Source organism: Leptidea sinapis, chromosome 17 (assembly GCF_905404315.1).
Source record: "Leptidea sinapis chromosome 17, ilLepSina1.1, whole genome shotgun sequence".
Taxonomy (NCBI): Eukaryota; Metazoa; Arthropoda; class Insecta; order Lepidoptera; family Pieridae; genus Leptidea; species Leptidea sinapis.
The window spans coordinates 4546335-4568699 of NC_066281.1; the positions used below are offsets into that span (position 1 = coordinate 4546335).

Here is a 22365-nt window from a genome sequence, read left to right on the forward strand (position 1 = left end):
TTCAAGGAGCTTTCTTCCACGTACTACAAAGCTGTGGAATGAGCTTCCTTGTGCGGTGTTTCCAGGACGATACTTCAAAAAAAGCGCGTACACCTTCCTTAAAGGCCGGCAACGCTCCTGTGATTCCTCTGGTGTTGCGGGAGATTGTGGGCGGCGGTGATCACTTAACAACAGGTGACCCGTACGCTCGTTTGTCCTCCATCCTCCTTCCATAAAAAAAAAAAAAGAAAACGCATCTCCTCTCTTCTCTTCTTTGGTGTAAACCGGGCCATTCTGTAAAGTTTAAAAATTACATACTTTCGATATCATAGAGTCCTGTTGTATAGTTAATGACAGCTCGAGATGCCCAGAACTCCGCTATATTCGCCACAATCGAACATCCACCGTGCTGAAATTATAATTAAAACTATGATTCTTTTATTTTATATAAGAGGGGCAAACGGGCAAGAGTCTCACGGGATGGGGAGAGGTGACGACCATGGACATCCACAACAACATGTCAAGAAATGCGTTGCCGACCTTTAAGGCTTATTTCAGTTTAAAGATCATATATTCTCACTAAAAAAATTACAAACTGTCACTTACATGAGAACAATATTTATAAATAATAATCTATGAATCGTCCTTATGATAAACATATATAAAAAAAAAGGGATTAAACTAAATATAAGTGTGTGCTAGAAAAAGGAAGTATCATCTGTAATACATTTCGCTAAACGAAACTTGAATTAATTAAAAGTCCCTGCATCTTTGATATCGGAAGATAGTCCATTGTACAGTTTAGCACGTTCATATGTAATTGTTTTCAGTCCATAATTGGTCCTTGGCTTTGGTAGAATGAAGTGGTCATTATAACGTCTATGTTGTATTTGTTTCTTTTTTGTAAATGTTAATTCTGAATGTATTTGTTTGTCTATATTTTTTCTAATTAGTATGCAGGTTGTTTATTTGTATAACTGTAATATATTCATAAATTTAGTTTCTTTATAAACTTTGTCTGTAGGTGTTAGAAATGGATAATGGAAAAGTATTTTAATTAGTTTGTTTTGTATTACTTGCAATTCTGAATTATTTGTTGAAGTTCCCTGAGTCGTATCTTTTCAGGAAAACCACAGCCGGTAATTGATACCACAAAGTGGCTGTGCGAGGCAAGAAATTTCTTGCTAAACGCGCGGTTGTGGAATTCCAGACGTCAACGTGATGCGGGATAATAAAATACTTTTAAAGGGATTAAATCGCGTGCAATTCTTACTCTATATACATTAGAGTTTTTCGTAAAAGTTGCATTTTTAGTATTATTTTATTTAGCCCTGGAAACGTGCTTTGTAAAGGTCACGAAACGTTGGGTTAAATAAAATATCTAATACTAAAAATGTAATTTTTACGCAAAAACCCAATGTAAAATAAATGTTCAACTACACGCAGTTTAATCCTTTAAAAAAATGTTTGTCGAAAAAGAAATTTATACGTCTTATCTAGAGATAGTCTCTTGCTGCGAGGTAACACATCACAACAGGCCAGGTTTATTACTTTAGTGTGCATGATAGCTACGTCTTACACTCGCGATACGTCCACTCACTTTGTTTTAGTTTGTTGAAAATATAGGCTAACAGTTCGCCGCTATTTTTTCGACGTGTTCACAGCTGTCATAGTCTAAGCGTATATATCTAGACGCATAAATTATTCAAGTGTTAACATTATATTATTAAATTTTTCTTTAAATTTAACAACAAAAGCAGGGTTCGGTAACAGGATCATTAAGACACAACAAGTTTCGCCCGTTCAAAAGCATGAGGCAACCATTTTGTAGACAAGGCAACGACTCGCCTTAAGATAATACAGTACCCAGCAGATAATTTGGCAAAGCGAATGTTTGAGGCAAGAGTAATTTTTGCATGACAGGATTCATGTATAGCACCCTAAATTCTAAGCCGACTAGTTTTTGTCTCAGTCAATTGGTGCGTAAAAAACGAACATACCTTTAGCCATTCTTCATCTCTGGTGACTGCCATATATTGGCGAGCAGCAAAGCTAATGCAGCCAGTCACATGTTGCTCAAACTCAGCAACCTCCGGGCAACACGGCTGTGTCACCTCTCCGCCTGTATAGGCACTCTCCCAGGGAAACCTACCATAATATAAAATTTATATATGGCCTAGGCCGTGTATGCATGCCTGGTCAAGCTTTGTTTACAATCAAAAATGTCCAATTTTGCCATTGTTGGGACCTCCTGTACCTCAGAGCTTGTACCAATTGTGGTTGCTTTGTTTTATTATTAAACAGTAAACGGTACAGTAACGGTACTACGCCATTTGCCACAAAAGCATCCGCTAAAGTTTTCCACAATACACATTTGTCACAGTCCTTTTGTTGGCAGTGATGACCTACGGTACGCAAATGTGATCGCTAACAATGGGACTTATAAAAGCTCATGGTTGCTCAGAGGGCTATGCTCAGAGTTTTCCTACGAAGTAGAATCAGAAATGAGGAGATCCGTAGAAGAACCAACAAACCAGATGATTGCGAAACTGAGGTGACAGTGGGCAGGGAACATAGCTTGACGGACAGATGTCTGTTAGGGCAGTCTTCGAATGGCGATCACGTACCGGAAGGCGCAGTGTTCGTCGGCCACAAGATGGACAAGATCGCCGGGATAGGTTGAACGAGGACAGCACAGGACCGATCTTCGTGGAGATCTTTGGGGGAAGGCCTTTATCCAGCAGTGAACGTCTTCCAGCTTAAATAAATGAGATGAGTCCTTGCTTCTGTTCCATCCCAATCAGTATGGGTATAATTTTCGAGGTTTTTGCGAGTGTTAATTACGAATATGATATCTATTTCGAGATAGAAGATGGTGGATGTGACTTTTTCAGTAAAATCAATATGGCTATCACTTTAAAGGCGGGAGTGTTGACAAGAGCTTGAACCCCGGGCATTGTATATAGAATTGACAATAAATAGGCGTCGAGTTGCCAAAAAAAGCCCCTAAATACCTACCTAGCCTTTATATAATAATAATAACTTTTATTTCTTACTAACAACCAAAATTACAATACGGCGAAAACTTAAAAATACAGGGGATACATAAGTTTTGGTCGTGGATCGCTGGTGCCTGCGGTAGGTAATAAAATACCTGTATTACTGGTCACCAGGATTCCACTTTTAGATAGTGACTAAAAAATAATAAAATATTCCTGTCTTAACAAGTTATTTTTTAAATATGGCGGCATATTTTACCTGTATCCCTTATTTCCAGTTATTTTAGCAAGTTCAGCTGCAACAAACGCCGTCTCTAGTCTGTACTGCAGAAGTTTCTGACCATAATGAGGGTACAGCAGCAATATCGTCGGGAATATCCACATTTCTGTATCCCAGAAATTGTGTCCTGCAAATTAAATGTAAGACTTCAATGACGTGACTTGAACATTTAGCATCATTATCCATATGCTGCAATAAATCTGCATCACCCTGTTTGCCATAAGAATCCATACTTACTAATATTAAAAATGCCAAAGTTTGTACGAATGTTTGTTACTCTTTCAAAAAACTAGTGAACGTATTTTAATGAAACTTGAAGATGATATAGCTTATATATCAGAATAACACATAGGACGTTATTTATAAAGATATTGTATGTGTTGTCCAAAATATAAGGATAAGTGTAAAGCAAGTAGAAAAAGATCCGTGCAAAAATCGTTAGAGTTATACGTATATAAGGTATATTGGAAATTTTCATCTTAAATAGTTTTACAAAAAGCACAAAAATAAAGACAATATATATCTTTATCTTTTATTTGTAAACCAATATCGCTAAAATAGTGAATAAAAATAATTTAAAATTTATTTCTAATACACATGGTAGTAATAAATTGATACTTATATAGCAATAAATATTTTTATTGCTACCAGTATTTAAAGTAGATAAACTTTGTCCTTCACACTACATCATTTGGACCAATAAATTTTATAGTACAGACCAACCGATTCCGAGTGCGCGATACTAAGGTGCGGTCCGGCGCCGGGCGAACTACTGAACATATTTAATTAAAATTTTGCAATTTCAACAAGAGGTCAGGACAACATATAGGCTACATATTGTCACGCTAGATGCCTGGTATATATTTTTTTACTGCTTTATAGCATCCACATGGACTACTAGTAAAATCTAATCGAGTAGCTGCGGTGGAGAGAATTCTTAACCTAGTAATCAAAATACTTAGTTGATCTCCCGAATGCTCAAATATATCAAAAGGCATAAAAGGCATTTATTTTCTTGATTTATATAATACTAGCGGACCCGACAGACGTTGTTCTGTTAAAATAAACTCTCGCTGGTGGAATTTCGTAAAATCCGTTCTTAGCTGACCTCTACTCGACCAAAGGAATATTCCTACCAAATTTCAAGTCTCTACGCCTTACGGTTTCAGACCACAAACTTTCAAGAATTGGCATTGAGATTTATTAATGGTCATGGCGAATGCAAGACGGATCGGAAATTAAAGATTTGCCGGCTAACTCGACATACAAAATGTTCATGAAGTAGTTGCAAAATGTTCATTAGTTGCTGCAGATTATATATTATTATGAAGACACAGAAAACCTACTTATAGTTAGGTACTAAATCTTTAAGTTTTTTTTTCAAACTAACACACACTCACCAATACATACAATCACACACTCGTTCAAATACATACATACATACACAAACCCACACACACAGCACATAGGTTTAGATTACAAATAAATCAATTGTTTATTATTATGTTTTTGCTATGGAAGAGCGGGGCCTCCTACTACAGGCAATTCTTTGCTTAAAAGGAGACCCCAACACTGATTGATTTTGTATTTTGTTGTAAAAAATAAATATTATGAAGACTTGCTATTATTATTGCTGCATTGATCTCTTCATGTCGTTGTTCCTTCATGGTGCCCATGAAATATAATTGTTAAAATTTATGGTGTGCATCTAATGCGAGAGAGAGATTGTAATGATCCAATTCGATGGTGAATCTGTCCTTGTATCTACAAAATCAAAAGCAAAATCCCTATTACTGATTTGTAAACACTTATTTTTAGGATAAGCATACATAATACATAGGAATAAGTATAGTAGTAGGAATGATATTCTTCTACTGTATTGTGTGTAAGAATATAAATAAATTAATACCCTGAATGTTGGATTAAATCGTTCTTAGATAATGTCTGCCCCAAATGCGGACATTTGGAAACAAATATTGTATTTTTGAGTGTTTGCTAGAAAATGTCACGGATTCGGTAGTTTCCCACTAAGGCAGCACAATCCTGGCGTTTCTACGGAAAACTTGCAAACAACGTCCATTGACCCAATGTGGACGCTAGTATGCAAGCAGTAATCAGTACTGCAATCGTATCGAAACGCTGCTCGATTCAAATCAGTACTTCATAAAATTCTTCTTGTGCGTCGAAAATTATCTAGTTGTTGATCTCTGAGGTTTACTGGCTGCCTCGCTTTGCTCTTGTTATTCAGAAACACAACGTCGAGCCCATACTAACGCGGTGCTTTTAACCTGCAATTTCTTGTTCTTCGTCAGTCCAATTCGCAATGTTTCGAATCCTAGTTGCTTTACGTCTATGTCGGGAAAGATGGCACAATAAGCTAATAGAAACTCGAAACAAACACACCCACCCAATGAAATTCTATACATCTTATGTATAGAATGTTATATTACGTCATTGCACCCACCAGTCAACTTGAATAACATGACGTGCACTGTCAGTTGTATTTTATTACTCATGTAGCGTGAAACTAACAAAAAACTTCATTGAATTCTTTCTATTCTCGAGATGTCATGAAAATGTCATTCCCTACAAAATGTATGAGAAAATAAATGTTTTTATACTAATATTTTTTTGTGATTTTTGTGATTTCGATATTTTATTAGTTACTATTCCGGACTAAGAGAAACCCAAACAATCAAACAACAGAAAAAATGGTCTAGCCGTTCTTGAGTTATAAATGGTGTAACTAACACGACTTTGTTTTATATATATAAGATATAAATTGATTCCCTTAGAATTATTTTTTATGTCATTTCTAATATACAAGATACTACTACCACTTCGGAAACAAATGGTGCTCTAAGAGAGAAGAAGCGGCGCAAGAAACTCTCCCAGCATTATTTTTTGCGCTCTTTTTAATAAAAATATACAATATTGTACTGTCATTGCTATTGCTATAAAATAATCATAATTTAGTCCCAGGCTGTAATAAGATTAACGACAGAGCCTTTTTTTAATAACACATTTAATTTTATTTATAGATAATGCCTGAACAGTGGCTGGGACTTTATTATAGAAGTGTATACATTTACCCTTAAAGCTATTAAGTATCTTATGAAGTCTACTAGAATTAGTTACAAGCAATCCCTTATTTCTAGTGTTATAATAATATTAATATCTATTATAGAATTCTTATAATGAAATAAGCCCCATGTTTATCCGTTGAAAACTATCTATACTAATAATGGAGAGCCGATTTTTTCCTTCGGTTATACTGCGAAAACTACTGAACCCATCGGAATAATACTTACACCATAAGATGCACCGTGTTTCGTAGAAGATTGTAGTATAATTTATGGTGAATAATTATCTGGAACCTGTATTTTTTTGAATAAGAAATACCTATACCTTTTTGCTCTTAATAGTGATTTTCATTTTCATTATTATAACACTAGAAATAAGGGATTGCTTGTAACTAATTCTAGTAGGCATTATCTATAAATAAATTTAAATGCTTTATAAAAAAATGGCTCTGTCGTAAATCCTATTACTCCACTGCTGAATATCTAAATGATTATTTTATAGTGATAGAAATGACTGTACAATATTGTATATTTTTATTGAAAAGAGCGCAAAAAAAGAATGCTGGGAGATTTTCTTGCGCCGCTTTTTCTCTTTCAGAGCGCCATTTGTTTCCGAAGCGGTAGTAGTATCTAATAGTTATTAGAAATGACATCAAAAAGAATTCTAAAGGAATCAATTTTGAGAAAATAAATGCCTTTTTATGCCTTTTATATGTTCGCAATACAAATAATTCAGTTAATGACATTTCATTACATAATATGACAATACATAATATAAACGGGCCCGCGTACTTAATTATTACTTTTAATTTTTGCCTGGTCATATACTAGTAAAAAAAAAAATCTGATATTAACATATCAATTTGCTTTAGTTGCAAATTACCTTCATAGTCTTCGAAAGAGCCACCTCGAGCCAGCCCAGTAGGACTAAGACCAAAGAATCTATCAGAAGGTTGGTAAGTATCTTCGGACGGTAGGGAGCTGAGATAGTAGTACCAGATCCCGTTTACTATCTTTGACTGCAATATAAAGATAATTATGTTAAAGATTTAATAATTATGAATTATATTATGTATATTTAGACAAAATGGTGAAATTGTAAGAAGACGACCTTCAGCTCATAATAACTGATACGCTCTGCCCATTACAATGCAGTGCCGCTCAGGATTCTAGAAAAACTCATAAATTCTGAGGGGTAATACAATTACGCTCGTCACCTTGAGACATTAGATGTTAAGTCTCATTTGCCCAGTAATTTCCCTAGCTACGGCGCCCTTCAGACCGAAATACAATAATGCTTACACATTACTGCTTCACGGTGAAAAACGACGCCGTTGTGGTGCCCATAATCTAGCAGGCATCCTGTGCAAAGAAACCTAACACTGGTAAATATATATGGCATAATATGTAGATGAACATTCTTTTTTGTTATCTCGTTGATTTATCGTGTCAGGCTTCATCTAGCTCTCTAAAATGGCATTGCTTGTGGCGGTGACGTGGGGAGGGTCGCACCGTCCCTAAAATATGGTCGAGGGAGGCGATGAATGGTCTATGCGTCGTGTTCGTGAACGGGCGCTACTTGTAGTGACTGGGTGATTCTGTCTCCTGAAACAGTGCTTCAAGTTTTTAAAATTAAAGTTGTAATATTTTATTATTAGAAAAGGAAACTTTTGACATTCATAAGTGTCATTTGATTTCAATCAATAATATAAACCTCGCACGTTGTAAATTGAAGGAATCTTAAAAAGTGACGTCAGCATTTGTAAGTATTCAAACGCTACTTCTGATTGAATCTGACGTCACTAATATGGCGGATAGTCCTATTATCAACGCGCAGGGGTTTTGGTCCAGTTTTTATTAGAGTAAATATATTTTCTGGACATACGTGTCTTCCTATCTAGCTGTTCAATTCAATCACAGTTGGAAATACAGCAGGACTGGGTGAATATGTTTCTTTTTGAGTAATAATGTGTAAGTTTGTATTTTTTATGAAAAAGGAGGACAAACGAGAGTACGGGTCACCTGATGTTAAGTGATCACCAGAAGAATCACAGGGGCGTTACCGGCCTTTGAAGGAGGTTTACGCGCTTTTTTTTAATGTACTCGTGTCGTATCGTCCTGGAAACACCGCAAAAGGAAGCTTATTCCACAGCTTTTTGTACCTGGAAGTTCCTTGAAAACCACGCGGTGGAGGAACGCCACATATCCAGATGGTGGGGATGTGTCGTGGTGGAATTTGGCGGCAGGAATGATTTAAAACAGCTTTTCGGAACACTTCCTGTGATAAATGCGGTGATGTTTGACATAAGTATTACATTATTTCAGTTCAATTTAAATTAACCTATCAGGAACGTGAGATATGTGGCAAGTAGGAATCTGTGCTCTCTGCCTACTAACTACTCAATAACGACAGGTGTAAAAAAATACCAGTGGGGGAGGCTCTATTATGGGTTCCGCAACGGCACCTATCACTGCCGTGAAGCAGTAATGTGTTAACACTACTGTCTTTCGGTCTGAAGGGTGCCGTAGCTAGTGAAATTACTGGAAAAATGAGACTTAACATCTTATGTCTCAATGTGACGAGTGCAATTGTAGTGCCGCTCAGAATTTTAGGGTTTTTCAAGAATCCTGATCGGCACTGCATTGTAATGAGTAGGGCGTATCAGTTACCATCAGCTGAATGTCCTGCTCGTCTCGTCCCTTTTTTTCATGAAAAATATGTAAGAATAATCATACCAAGTAAAGGTTCCCCTGTATCTCCATGCCAGCTTGTTGGTACAGGCGATGCCACTGTTCCACGTGCTTCAGGAACAACTCCTCGCCGTCTTCCTGCAATACTGTACACAATTGTAATTATACCATGATGAATGATCATTATTTACAATATTTTATCTTTAATGAGAAAAGTGACAAGTCGTTCACTGCAGTGCCGCTCACGATTCTTGAAATAAAATTATTTGTTATAATAAAGTGTTATCCCTAACTTCTCGGATTATTAATACAAATTAAATTTGTAACCAAAATTTAAGAAAGAGTCCGAGTGCTCTTATACCATCTGAGCCAACCTTTCAAGTAACGCAAGATTCGTAAATCTTGGTATATTTTGCCAAACTCTCGGGTTGTGATTCCATCTACAGGATCTACTTTACAGTTGATAACCTGCTCAACCCCAATAATTGCATATTAGGAAATTGTTATGAGATGTTGCTCTTTCAAATCTCAACAATTTGTTATTTTTAACCGACTTCAAAAAAGGAGGAGGTTCTCAAGTCGTCGGTATGTTTTTTTATGTTTGTTACCTCAAAACTTTCGACTAGGTGAACCGATTTTGATAATTCTTATTTTATTTGATAGCTGGCGCTTCCCGTGTGGCTTTATATTGTAATTTGGTCCAGATCTGGCGATGGCATCCATAAAAAAACCATAAAAGTTTTAAATCTGCTAAACGTATGTGGATGAAAAATTTAAGAATAACTCAATACCGTCCCAACCGATTTTGATGATTATTTTTTGGAAAGGATATACTTCAAAGGTAGTTTGGTGAGAATTAGGTTTGGCACGACAAAATAACGGAACTCTTCAATTCTTAAGTGCAAATAAACGATACTCGAGCGATTTTTTTATGCTGTATGAAGTGAGAATTTTAAGTACACTAAAAATCAAAAAAATAAAAAAACAACCGACTTCAAAAGCACTATTCCAAAACAATAGATAATGCATAATGCATTAAAAAGTATAAATATAATTGCGTATTTTTTACAATCTAATTAATTAATCTAGTTCTAGCTGCGATTATTGTCATATTTTTTGGAATCGGTGTCCTTCCGCCGCGGCCCCACTCTCTCCTCTCGACTCCTCACGTCGCGCGTGCGACTCTACCACATCTCACTTATAACAGCTATGTATGTAGTTACAAACCTATCTTAGATGACACCGACTCCAAAAATTACAATAATCGTAACTAGAATAAGATTAATTAATTAGATTGAATAAAATATTTATATATTTGTTAAGCTTTTATGCCGGAGCTACTGAACCGATTTTGTTGAATTTCGGTACAGCGGTAGACTAGAGCTTGGGAAAAGACCGCGGGGTTTGTGAAAAACTGAAATTCACGTCAACAAGCATTAACTATACCAATAGTAGGTTTAGTTTGCCATAGCAATCTTCCTCTAAATAAGATTCATAAAAAATGTTGGGAACGGGAGCGAAAACGGGAACCGTTTCTGGAATAGGACATGAGTTAATCTTCAATTCCAAACTTGCTTATTATTTAAAAAAAACCCTTTATGTACGCGAACGAAGTCGCGGGCATCAGCTAGTATCTTAATAAGTTTCACGCAAAAATTTAAGCTCAGGTAGAGATGAGTTGAGTGGGTTTAAATATGCCGGGCCACCTTTCGCGCGGGGCCCGTAGGAATTCCTAGATTTTCTACTCATGCCACGTGGTTAATGGGGACTTTTGCAACTTTACAGGAATCCATTCCAAGCCTTGTTATTCTTTACGGAGACCCAGATATCTTGACTTTGCTTGACTTAACTTACCCAAAATTACAAAACTGAGCATAATTTTTAACCTCTGTGTCTGTTTCCGTTAGAGAGGTTGCTGTCTCGGAAATTTTGACGGTTATTGCTAGAAAAATTGGGGTATTCAAGTCATTGTTTCATTTTTCAGAATTTTTATTGGTATTCTTTGGGCACGCGTTGGCAATAAATATAAATAATTAAAATTATGATTATACCAGTACATTATAATATAATGCAAAATATATTTTCAGCAAAGAAAAATATAACTTATTTGAGGACAAAATGTAACTAAGCAAATTGTTACGGCCTTACAAATAAACTTGGTATAAAGTTGTAACTGATGATAAACAAAGAAAATGCAAAATGTTTACAATACCGTTGACAACACTGTCAATACAATGATAATTCTGAAGTTTTCCGAATGACAAGCTGCCTTGCGCGGGAGATAAACGCGGGAAACGTTATACGTCCGAACAAACCATTCTTTAGCAAAATGTCTATTTGTAAACATTTTACATATTCTTGGTTTATGCTTAGTTATACCTTTATGCCAATTTTATTGGTGAGGCCGTTAGACTGTAACGTTATCATATCTAGTAGTCGTAAAGGCCTTTTATAAACATTCAGATTACTTAAAAATGGTGCCAGTGATTGAATTACTTCAATCCACATTTGCACTTATAAATCTATACTAATTTTATAAAGAGGTTAAAGTTTGTGAGGTTGTATGGGGTTATGTCTGGCTCTACTGAACCGATTCTCAAATAACTGTCACCAATAGAAAGCCACAATATTAGATGTGAGTGTTTCAGGCCATATATTAACCCGAAAAATGATATGACTTTTTAGTAGTAGTCGGATTAGCCAAGTAGGTAAGTAAGTGGGAGGCAAAGCGGCAGAGCGAATATGTTTATAACAAACGCTGCCTTAACGATGAGAGATGTATGCTTAGACTAAGGATTGGTCTCCGCTGCATTCCAACTAGATACCGCAGGCGTAGTCGCAAAAACACTTGGGTGTAGTATTACTTGCCGCAAAAAAAATAATAAGTAAGACACTGGGATCACATATTATCAGTAATTATTTTGTATTTTATTAATTTCAAAGTACAATAACACGAAAATTGGAATGATGCCATTGAGTGTCAAGATGCCACGTACACAAGCATCTAATAGTTGCCGTAATAAAAAAATATTGTTCGTAGGTAGTGCGGTGTCTAGTTGTAGCGCAGCGGAGACCAATCCTTTATCCATTATTTAGTTCGAGACAAACGGCCTTAATTGCCTACCATGCGTACGTTGAGTCCATACTTAGATATGGTCTCATACTGTGGGGCAACTCTTCAATAATAAACAAAGCATTTATTGCACAGAAAAAGTGCATCAGATCAATCTGTGGTATTAAGCCTGACATTTCATGCAAGCCCTTTTTCAAGTCACTGAAACTATTGACACTGCTCGATCTATACATTTACGAGATGGCAAAATTTGTAAAAATCACAGTGTGCTATACTTACAGCAAATGCATATGACCCACAGTACTAGAATACTTAGGAAAGCTGATAGGTTAGTGACTAGAGTCGTTTCACATAGCACTTTATTTCAGAAAAATTGCTTCTGGATGGGCATGAAAATTTTCAATAAGATCCCTGATTCATTTAAGTTGTTACCTTTTTCAAGATTTAAAGTATTCTTACACAGTTGGCTTCTTCAAAACACATTTTATTCAATAGAAGAGTTTTTTGACCACAAAGAGTAAAAGATTTTGACATTGCATTGTAAGTGGATTATTCTTATCGTGACTTTAATATTTTTTTTTGTATTGTATAAAATTATAATTTTGTGTTATTATATAAAATAAATTAATTTATATTGTAATAAATATTTTGCCCAAGACCAAGTTTGCATGCTATTGGTAATGGCTAAATAGGAGATACTTTAAGCTATTGTAAGACCAAATTTGTACCACCCTATTTAATAGCAAATAAATGAATATGAATATGAAATATGAATATGAATATGAATCCAAGAATATATGATAATTCAATACAATTGCTTAAAATAATTTAACTTTACAAACCTTTAATGAACTCCTGCCTCGCTACTGTTTCATTTTTATCTGCAGTCATGACAAAAGTGAACACTCGTTTTCCATGATGCGGAACAACCAAATGATCAGGCACTGACGTCCAATAGGCGCAGACTTCAACCGGCATTGGCTGGTATATTGGGTCTTCTGACACCCTGGTCTTTCCACAGGCACTCCAGACCGTGCGGCCTTCGAGGACCTCGGGAGTTGGGGACACAAAGGCGATGTCCTTACTGTCAGATCCAGGCATTAATTTGACAGCAATCCATATTTCGTGGTGAACGAAGTTAGGATCTTGAAGAAATTATCATTTATAATCAATAATATTTACATATCTAAAAATTTTAAGTACTTATGAAATGAAAGTAATTTATTGGTTCAAAATTGATTCGTTAAGTTTTTTTTTATGTTAATAATTAAGAAATCTTTCAAGAAAATATATCAGTTTTCATACTGTACTCTCTTCAAAAATTACTAGTTATTATTTAATTTTGTACAAAATTATTCCAATAAAAAAATCATCATCTAGTCCCAAGCAACCAATTTAAGCATTATAATTTACAGTAGAGAATTTTTTTAAAGAAAATTTAACTAATTTTAATTTTATAGTTAAGGCTGGTTTAAACGGTTAAACAATAATTCAGATTATTATTTATTAATTTAAATTATAGCATCTATAGTTTGCACTATAGACTAACGGCCTCACAAATAAACTTAGAATAAAGTTATATATGATAATAAACCAAGAATTTGTTAAATATTGACTATATCCCTAACTGTTACTGTTAATACAATGATAATTCTGAAGTATTCCGATTGTCAAGTAGCCTTGCAAATAAACGCGGGAAATGTTATACGGCCGAATAAACTAATCGGAAGCAAAATGTTTATTTGTAAACATTTTGCATATTCTTGGTTATTCTCAGGTATAACTTTATACCAATTTTATTTGTAAGGCCGCTAGGATATACTAGTGCATAGACGACTTGACAGTCCGATAATTCGTGGCCAAGTTTGATTTGTCAATGTGTACGTTAACTAGCTAATTCCTAGCTATCTGTTTAAGACTTGTTAGTCAAAATCGGGTGCAAATATATTCTAATAGATTCGCTTTCCTTTTCTGGCTTTCTGTATCCGAAAGAGATGTTCTTCTCTTTCTATTTGCAAATAATTATTATAGCGCCTTACAAAAAATCACAGGCAAAAACACTTAACTTAAGCTTTGCTAAGATATGCCATAAGGCGATATAATAATAATAAGAATGTGTTATTGTACAGAATGCAAGTTATTAAAGATGGTTAATAAAATAGGTTCATGGGTCATATGATGGAAACTTTTAAATATTGTGCATGCTCTCATGGATAACGTAGTAATCACAAGAGGTTGTCAGTCTTTAAATACCTAGCTGTTAAGTTTAATGTGACTTCCAAATGTAATCTGACCAAAATGGTCGGTTATATTTTGTGCTTTGTAGTCGGTAGTTATATATGTGTCAAATACATATATTGAATTAAAGTCAAGAAAAATCAGAGCTAAAGAACTTTATGTATTGTATGGACTGCTTACGCCTTATTATGATAATAATTATGTAAAATGAATTAATTAAATTGATTTGCAATTATAGCGAAGTTTTTATTATTAAAATAAGGGATGAGACAAGCCGGACGTTCAGCTGATGGTAATTGATACTCCCTGCCCATTACAATGCAGTGCCGCTCAGGATTCTTGAAAAACAACAAAAAATCTGAGCGGCACTACAACTGCGCTACTCACCTTGAGACATAAGATGTTAAGTCTCATTTGCCCAGTAATTTCACTAGCTACGGCGCCCTTAAGATCGAAACACAGTAATGCTAACACATTACTGCTTCACGGCAGAAATAGGCGCTGTTGTGATACCCATAATCTAGCCGGCAAAGGAATTTCCCACTGGTAAAATGTTACATGTATACTTGATAATCTATAACAATAATAGGGTACGCTGAAATAATCTAATATACTAACAATCTTATTAAATTATACTTAGTTTTTCTATCTTTTTGATCTCATGGTTAAGCGAATAGCGCGCGGAGCCAATAAAGCAAGAAAAAGAAAAGCCAATACACAAAAAACTGACTTTTCCAGAGAAAACAAAATTATAGGCGTTTCCGAATGTAGCAGCTTCAGTCACGTACGTAATAAGGATAATGTCAATTTAAAAAGTTCATATTCTATTTTCTCTATTAACCCTCTTTGAAATGATTCATTCTCTTTATCTTCTAGAAAAATTGGCAATCCTTGATATTCTCACTAAATTATATAAAATTCTCGTGTTATGTCATATGTCATGGTGTTATGTCATATGTCATGGTGTTAAACTTTGAACTCCTCCGACACGGCTTGACCGATTGTCATGAAATTTTGAGTGCATATTGGGTAGGTCTGGGAATCGGACAACATCTATTTTTCATCCCCCAAAATGTTAAGGGTGGTCCACACGACTTTTTTTTTATATTTTTGAGATTTTTTTGTAAATTTTGTTTATGAGACAGTTTGATTACGAGTCAGCATTAAAAAATACATACAACTTCAAATTTTAACCTATCTATGATCCACAGTTACTTTTGTATCGCGATTTTAATATCGGCAATACAACGTTTGCTGGGTCAGCTAGAAATAATAAAAGATCTTAATAAAGTAGACACAACACAAGTGCTTCAATTTTTAACAGCTGGTATTTGTGAAAAGCTGGTGTCAGAAGTATCATCATCAGTGGGTGGCTCCTTTGCATAGGATGCCGGCTAGATTATGGGTACCACAATAGCGCCTATCTCTGCCGTGAAGCAGTTATGTGTAAATATTACTGTGTTTCGCTCTGAAGTGCGCTGTAGCTAAAGAAATTACTGGGCTTATGTCTCAAGGTGACGAGCGCAATTGTAGTGCCGCTCAGAATTTTTGGATTTTTCAAGAATCCTAAGCCGCACTGCACTGTAATGGGCATGGCGTATCAATTACCATCAGCTGAACGTCCTGCTAGTCTCGGATCTTATTTTAATTAAAATAAAAAAACAAAACCTCACCCCTAGATTTCAGGATCAGAAATTATAAAACAGTACACAAGTGTACTACAGCTATAAAAACTTATAAAATGAAAACATTATTTATAAGTAAAAATATGTCGCATGTGTGTGTGTTATTGTTTTTTTTTTATGGAACAGGAGGACAAACGAGCGTACGGGTCACCTGGTATTAAGTGATCACCGCCGCCCACATTCTCTTGTAACACCAGAGGAATCACAAGAGCGTTGCCGGCCCTTAAGGAAGGTGTACGCGTTTTTTTGAAGGTACCCATGTCGTATCGTCCCGGAAACACCGCACAAGGAAGCTCATTCCACAGCTTTGTAGTACGTGGAAGAAAGCTCCTTAAAAACCGCACTGTGGAGGACCGCCACACATCCTGATGGTGCGGATGATATCCTAATTTGTGGCGTGTCGTGCGAAGGTGGAATTGTTGTTGTGTGTGTGTGCAAGTCCACACTCACCTGCTCTAGTTTTGGGCACCACTTCAATCTGATTGATAATAGCTCTTGTGTAATATCTGTGCGCATAAATCCTTTGTGTTACAACTGATCTGTCTCGATTAACAACCACTTTGAACACTCCGTCTCTTGTATCTAGGCTATACACAGGACTATAAGGGTGATGAGTTAAAGTGGAGTTCAGCCGAATGTTGGCCCAGGCCGGTATTCTTGCTCGTCGACTTTCACCCTTACGGCCATTGTAGACCCCGTTCATGTATACAGTGTCGCTGAATATATTGGTGGCAATATGGCCGTTGCCGACTGAAGGCATGAAACGATCGTCTGTGGGCAGGCTGAAAAAAAAACATTATTTAGATTTTTGAAATATCATTAAGGTATTGTAGCAAGGAGTTCTTATCCGCATATAAGAACTCATTGTTCTATGGTTGGCCGTCAAGTAAAAAAGTAATTTTTTCGAATATTGACGCGGATGAAAAAGTAATTGAATAACGTGACAGATGAGATTAGAAATGAAGTAAAATAAGAACGGCCGGCCTTCGGCCCAATATAAAATATATTAATAAGATGTATTAAGTTATAAAATGAATAGAAATGATGAGAAGTGAAAACGTTTGTTTTATTGAGCAACGATCCCGTTACAGTATCCTCCTCCATTAAGGCGAAGAGTAAGCAGGAAACACGCAAACACGGTATTTTTAGACAAGTTTTGTGGTGAAATTATAGCATTTCGAGCTATGAACACTACTTAATCCTGTTACACATATCCTTAAGTCTTATTTGTAGGTTGCTAGTACTTGCTGTTGGTTATAGTTAACACTACCCAGCCTTTTTGAACTACCACTGTTCTTTGAAGTTAAACAAGTTTTTTGGCATGGCGTGACGCATTTTTTTGGTACTTCTCTCAGAAAAGTTATTCTTGTAGCTTGTACTTTTTTGTGTAGGTTCATTTATTCAGATTTGTAGTGAATAACGAAGATTGTAAGCATATAAACTGTTTTCCACCAAGAATTTTAAAAATATTGGCTTTGTTACATAGATGGCGGGCCGGCAGCCGTGAACTCTTATCGCTCAAGGTCGCTGGCATTTAGTGTCGCCTTAAATACATCGTACATTCCTACGTTGGAATGAACAAAAATCTGTCAGTTTGCACTAACTTCGACCATGCTTTAAGGTTGGGCTTAGAACAGTCAGTAAGTTAGTCAGACATTCTCTAGTACTATTTCCTCTTAAAGTTTCCAATATATTACATATTATGAAATTCCTACGAAGCTTTTAATTACTTTATGATTATAGAATCAAATACTGGAATATTAAGAAAAAATATGTTTATTTTGGCAAAGGTGAATTATGTTTAATCCACAAATTTAATTTGAAAAACAAAATTTTATGAACGATGCGGTACTCGAACCCACGACCTCTGGCGTTCCGTGCCAGTGCTCTAACCAACTGAGCTAACCGTTCGAGTGCCGTATCACTCAGTGAGGGTTATCACTTTAAAAATATAACAAATTGTTTAGATTTACAAGAGCGATATCTCAAGTCAATTTCCTAATATTATGCAAATATTGGGGTTGATCAGGTTATCAAGTATATTCTGTAGATGAAGCCACAACCTGAGAGTTGAACAAAGCATACAAGATTTTATGACGATACGTCACGACACGTGTTTCGCCTCCACTACACGAGGCATCCTCAGGAGATGGTGACACGCCAAATTCTGGCACGAGACTTTGACGAGACGAGAATTATTGATCTCCGCAAAATAACAGCTAATTCAAGAAATTTTCAAGCTTCACCATCATCATCATTCATATGACACACCCATATAATGCAGTTTATTGCATTTATAATTAAAGAGTTTGACCTCCCTTCCTTAATCTAATTTCATGTGAGTCACTATCTTCAATCAGCTGCTCAAGCTAGCACACGAATGACGTAAGCATGTACTCATTTGGGTATAAGTTATCATCAATAAACAATATTATTGTGCCTCGGTTCGGTATTTTAACTGATAGCAAACCCTATTGACAACAAGTTACAACTCTACAAATTTAAAACTTATAAATTTAAAATAAAACAAATCTTGGCACAAACAGAGTAAGTTAGAAGTCACAAAATCTGTAATTGTAACAACGCCTACAATTGCACTGTGTTAAATTTATTTAGTATTTTCTATCATTTTAAGATCTTCAATTTTGTATACTGGTTGTTTGCGACTAAGTGTGATTTTAGTGTATATTTTGTGTAATTTTTGTGTCAATTTAAATATTAAGACGTATACTTGGTGAAACTGTTTAAGGCGACACTAAATGCCAGCGGCCTTGAGCGATATGAGTTCACGGCTGCTAGCCATCCATCTATGTAACAAAGCCAATATTTTCAAAATTCTTGCGTGGAAAACCTAATATTTTAACAGGCGCAAACAGTTTATATGGTTACAATTCTCATTATTCATTATTAATCTGAATAAATGTACCGACAACAAAAAAGTACAAGCTTCAAGAATAACTTTTCTGAGATTAGTACTAAACAAATGCGTCATGCCGAGAAAAAAACTTGTTTAACTGCAATGAAAGATGGTAGTTTAAAATAGCTCTGGAGTGTTAACTATAACCAACAGCAAACCTTAGCAACCTACAAATAAGACTTAAGGGTATGATAAAGCAGTGTTCATAGCTCTAAATGCTATATTTTCACCATTAAACTTGTCTAAAAAAAACCTTGTTTTCGTGTTTTCTGCTTACCCATTGCCTTAAGGAGACATCCTTATGTCCATATTTCTGTTTTCACTTTATCTATTTTATGTTTAAGGATGTATCTGTATTTGTTTCCAAATAAATAAATACAGTAAAATACCAAGATTTGTGGAGATATTTAGTAATAGCAGCTAATAAATCAAATAAACAAAGGAAAATATTTTTAGTCGCATTTCCCTACATGTGACGTAATTTTTATATTTATATTTTCTCACTCTTACACAAATTATCTTGCCCCAAACTAGGCATAGCCGGTACTATGCGCACAAGACAACGATATATTTAATACAATATACTTATTTAAACATACATATATCTAAATAAACATCCATGACTCGGAAACAAACATTCATATTCATCATATAAATGATTAACTAACCACTGGCGTATAGGGGTCGCCAAATATGTTCAACGTAAATACATCAACAAGCATTCGCTTAGTAGATATGCATTAACCATCGCTAAAAGTCCATTTTAATGCGTTTAACCATTAACCGCGCCGGTCTGACTTACCATTATAACAACAACCATGGTAAAGGAGTAGTTCGACTATTCACCATTATTACCATTAATTATAGATTTTTTTAACAAGACGTGTAATAATTAGCTTCTATGCATAGGATAGCGTTCTGGTGAAGCATTAAGGCGCCTTTAGCTAGTAAATTACTGGGAGACTGGGAGAGATTACAAATGAGACTTAACATCTTATGTCTCAAGGTGACGAGCGCAATTGTAGTGCCGTTCAGAATTTTGGGATTTTCAAGAATCCGGAGCGGCAATGCATTATAATGGGCAGGGCGTATCAATTACCATCAGCTGAAGGTCCTGCTCGTCTTGTCCCACATTTTCGTAAAAAAGAGGTGAACGTCTTGCTGGTCTCGATACTATAATTTTTGTATAAGAAATTTCCAAAACAAATAAACCTATATGTGATGAATGAAATGGGCTATCCATTAGTAGAAGTAGAATAAGAAATTAAGACTAGGTGACTAAAATGGCGGTTAGTAGATATCTAGCAAAGGACATTTAAATACAGGTAAAGAACGGGTTATTTGTCTAGCAATGATTGATACTAATACATATAAAAACAGGTCACGCACGAGTTGTATCTAAAAATGATTGATAATCTAATACATTTAAAAAGCGGTTAGGAACGAATTGAATCAAGCAATGATTGATACTAATATATTTAAGACCTGGTCAAGCACTAGTTGTGTCTAACAATGATTCATAATCTAATACATTTAAAAAAGGGGTAAGGAATCAGTTGAATTTAGCAATGTTTTATGCTAAATAATATGTTTAAAAAAAACGGTAATGAAGGAGTTGAATCTAGCAAAGATTGATAATAATACATTTAAAAAGCAGTCAAGCACTAGTTGTATCTTACAATGATTCATAATTTAATACATTTAAAAAAGGGGTAAGGAATCAGTTGAAATTAGCAATGTTTTATGCTAAATAATATATTTAAAAAAACGGTAATGAAGGAGTTGAATCTAGCAATGATTGATACTAATACATTTAAAAAGCAGTCAAGCACTAGTTGTATCTAACAATGATTTATAATCTAATACATTTAAAAGATGCGGAAAGGAACGAGTTGAATAAGGAAATGAATGATTCTAACACATTTAAAAAGCGGTCAAGCACGAGTTGTATCTAGCAATGATTGATAATTTAATACATTTAAAAACTGAACTAGCAGGAGTTATTTCTAACAATGATTGATAATCTAATACATTTAAAAAATCGGTAATGAACGAGTTTAATCTAGCAATGATTGATACTAATATATTTAAAAACTGAACAAGCAGGAGTTATATCTAACAATGATATATAATCTAATACATTTAAAAAATCGGTAAGGAACGAGTTGAATCTAGCAATGATTGATAGTTATTAGTACAATTAAAAATTGGTCAAAAAGAATTGTCCATTAAAACACAAATACAAGTTATAACACTCTGTACATACAGTACAGAGTGTTCTAACTTGTATACAGCCTGTACTTTTTAATATTTTTGTTTTAAATTAGCATGACGGTAATTGTATGGAATTATTGTCCATTTTTTTCAATACAAAAAAATCTGGAACGTTTGCTACTTGGTTTTTCACCCTAGCTTTTCGAAAATCAATTTCATCATAACTTATTTCATATGCTTAAAACGGCATATCATATAGGACGCAAACTGGAGCCTATTATAATGTTTTGGATATAATATACTTAGGTATAGTAAAATAGACAATATTATAATTCAATTGTTCAGATAATTACAAAATGAAGATAAATTCCTTAGATCATTTATACGTCTACTAAAGAAGCCGAAATAAATTGAGGCAAACAGTTAACCTCTATTTTGAGCAATGCACACACATTAACACAAAGTGACATACAAATCGCGAGTGAAAGATGAAACACTGAAGTAATAAACCTGGCCTGTTTTCATCAGTTATCTTAGCAGCAAAAGGCTCTATTTATAGACGTATCTAAGCCAAATTTAAAAAAATAATTGACGTCCAATTATATTTCAAAAACGTAAAATTTTAACATTAGAAAATCTTTAAATACAAGAAAATAACTGATTTTGACAAAAATAAATGATATAAACTCACTTGTACGTAGAAAAAACCTGAGGTTCTTGGCTTACATCATTGGGCTCAACGTCGAAATTTTCAACTATGCTGTAACTGGATCCCCGCGTGGTCAAAAATATGACCACCACAGCGGCCACCGTCAAAACAGCCAACATGGCGGCAGCTTGCTTATTTCGCGCCAAAAAATTCCACATTCAATTTCCTTTAAATTTAGCACTGAGCACTGTTCCTTTTTTAAATGGACCAATAACTGCAAGGGTCAAGGCACAAATAGTAGACGCTCCGTCCAGTTACGAACATTACCCTAGATTATATGCGACCTGTGTGACATGACACTATTAACAACGATAATACATAGTATTAGGGTCGACGCTTTGTCTTTATGTGCGTCCTGCCTGATAAATACGAACAATACACTATTTTGTTTTATTGTTACAAAGACTTCATTATAAAACGTAATAAACTTTATAGAATAAAACATAATTGTTCTAAAATCAAACAATTAAAAATAATGTTTGGAATAACATAGGATT

General features: G+C 35.0%; 1 protein-coding gene across 2 annotated transcripts in view; it reads right to left on the reverse strand.

The window, feature by feature from the left end:
- LOC126969212 (protein-glucosylgalactosylhydroxylysine glucosidase) overlaps positions 1-22127 on the reverse strand; it is a 33661-nt gene extending 11534 nt beyond the window's left edge. Inside the window, exons 1-8 of one of the 2 annotated variants that reach the window (XM_050814540.1) lie at positions 21851-22127; positions 16479-16810; positions 12948-13250; positions 9078-9178; positions 7225-7360; positions 3238-3385; positions 1980-2127; positions 298-388 (exon numbers count right to left, since the gene is read on the reverse strand). In XM_050814540.1, the coding sequence (XP_050670497.1) occupies positions 298-388; positions 1980-2127; positions 3238-3385; positions 7225-7360; positions 9078-9178; positions 12948-13250; positions 16479-16810; positions 21851-22026 (1435 nt within the window). In that variant the 5' untranslated portion in view covers positions 22027-22127. Of the gene's footprint in view, positions 1-297; positions 389-1979; positions 2128-3237; positions 3386-7224; positions 7361-9077; positions 9179-12947; positions 13251-16478; positions 16811-21850 lie in introns of those variants that run through there. The other variant, XM_050814541.1, reaches the window with a different exon arrangement.
- Between the last annotated feature and the right edge of the window lie 238 nt (positions 22128-22365).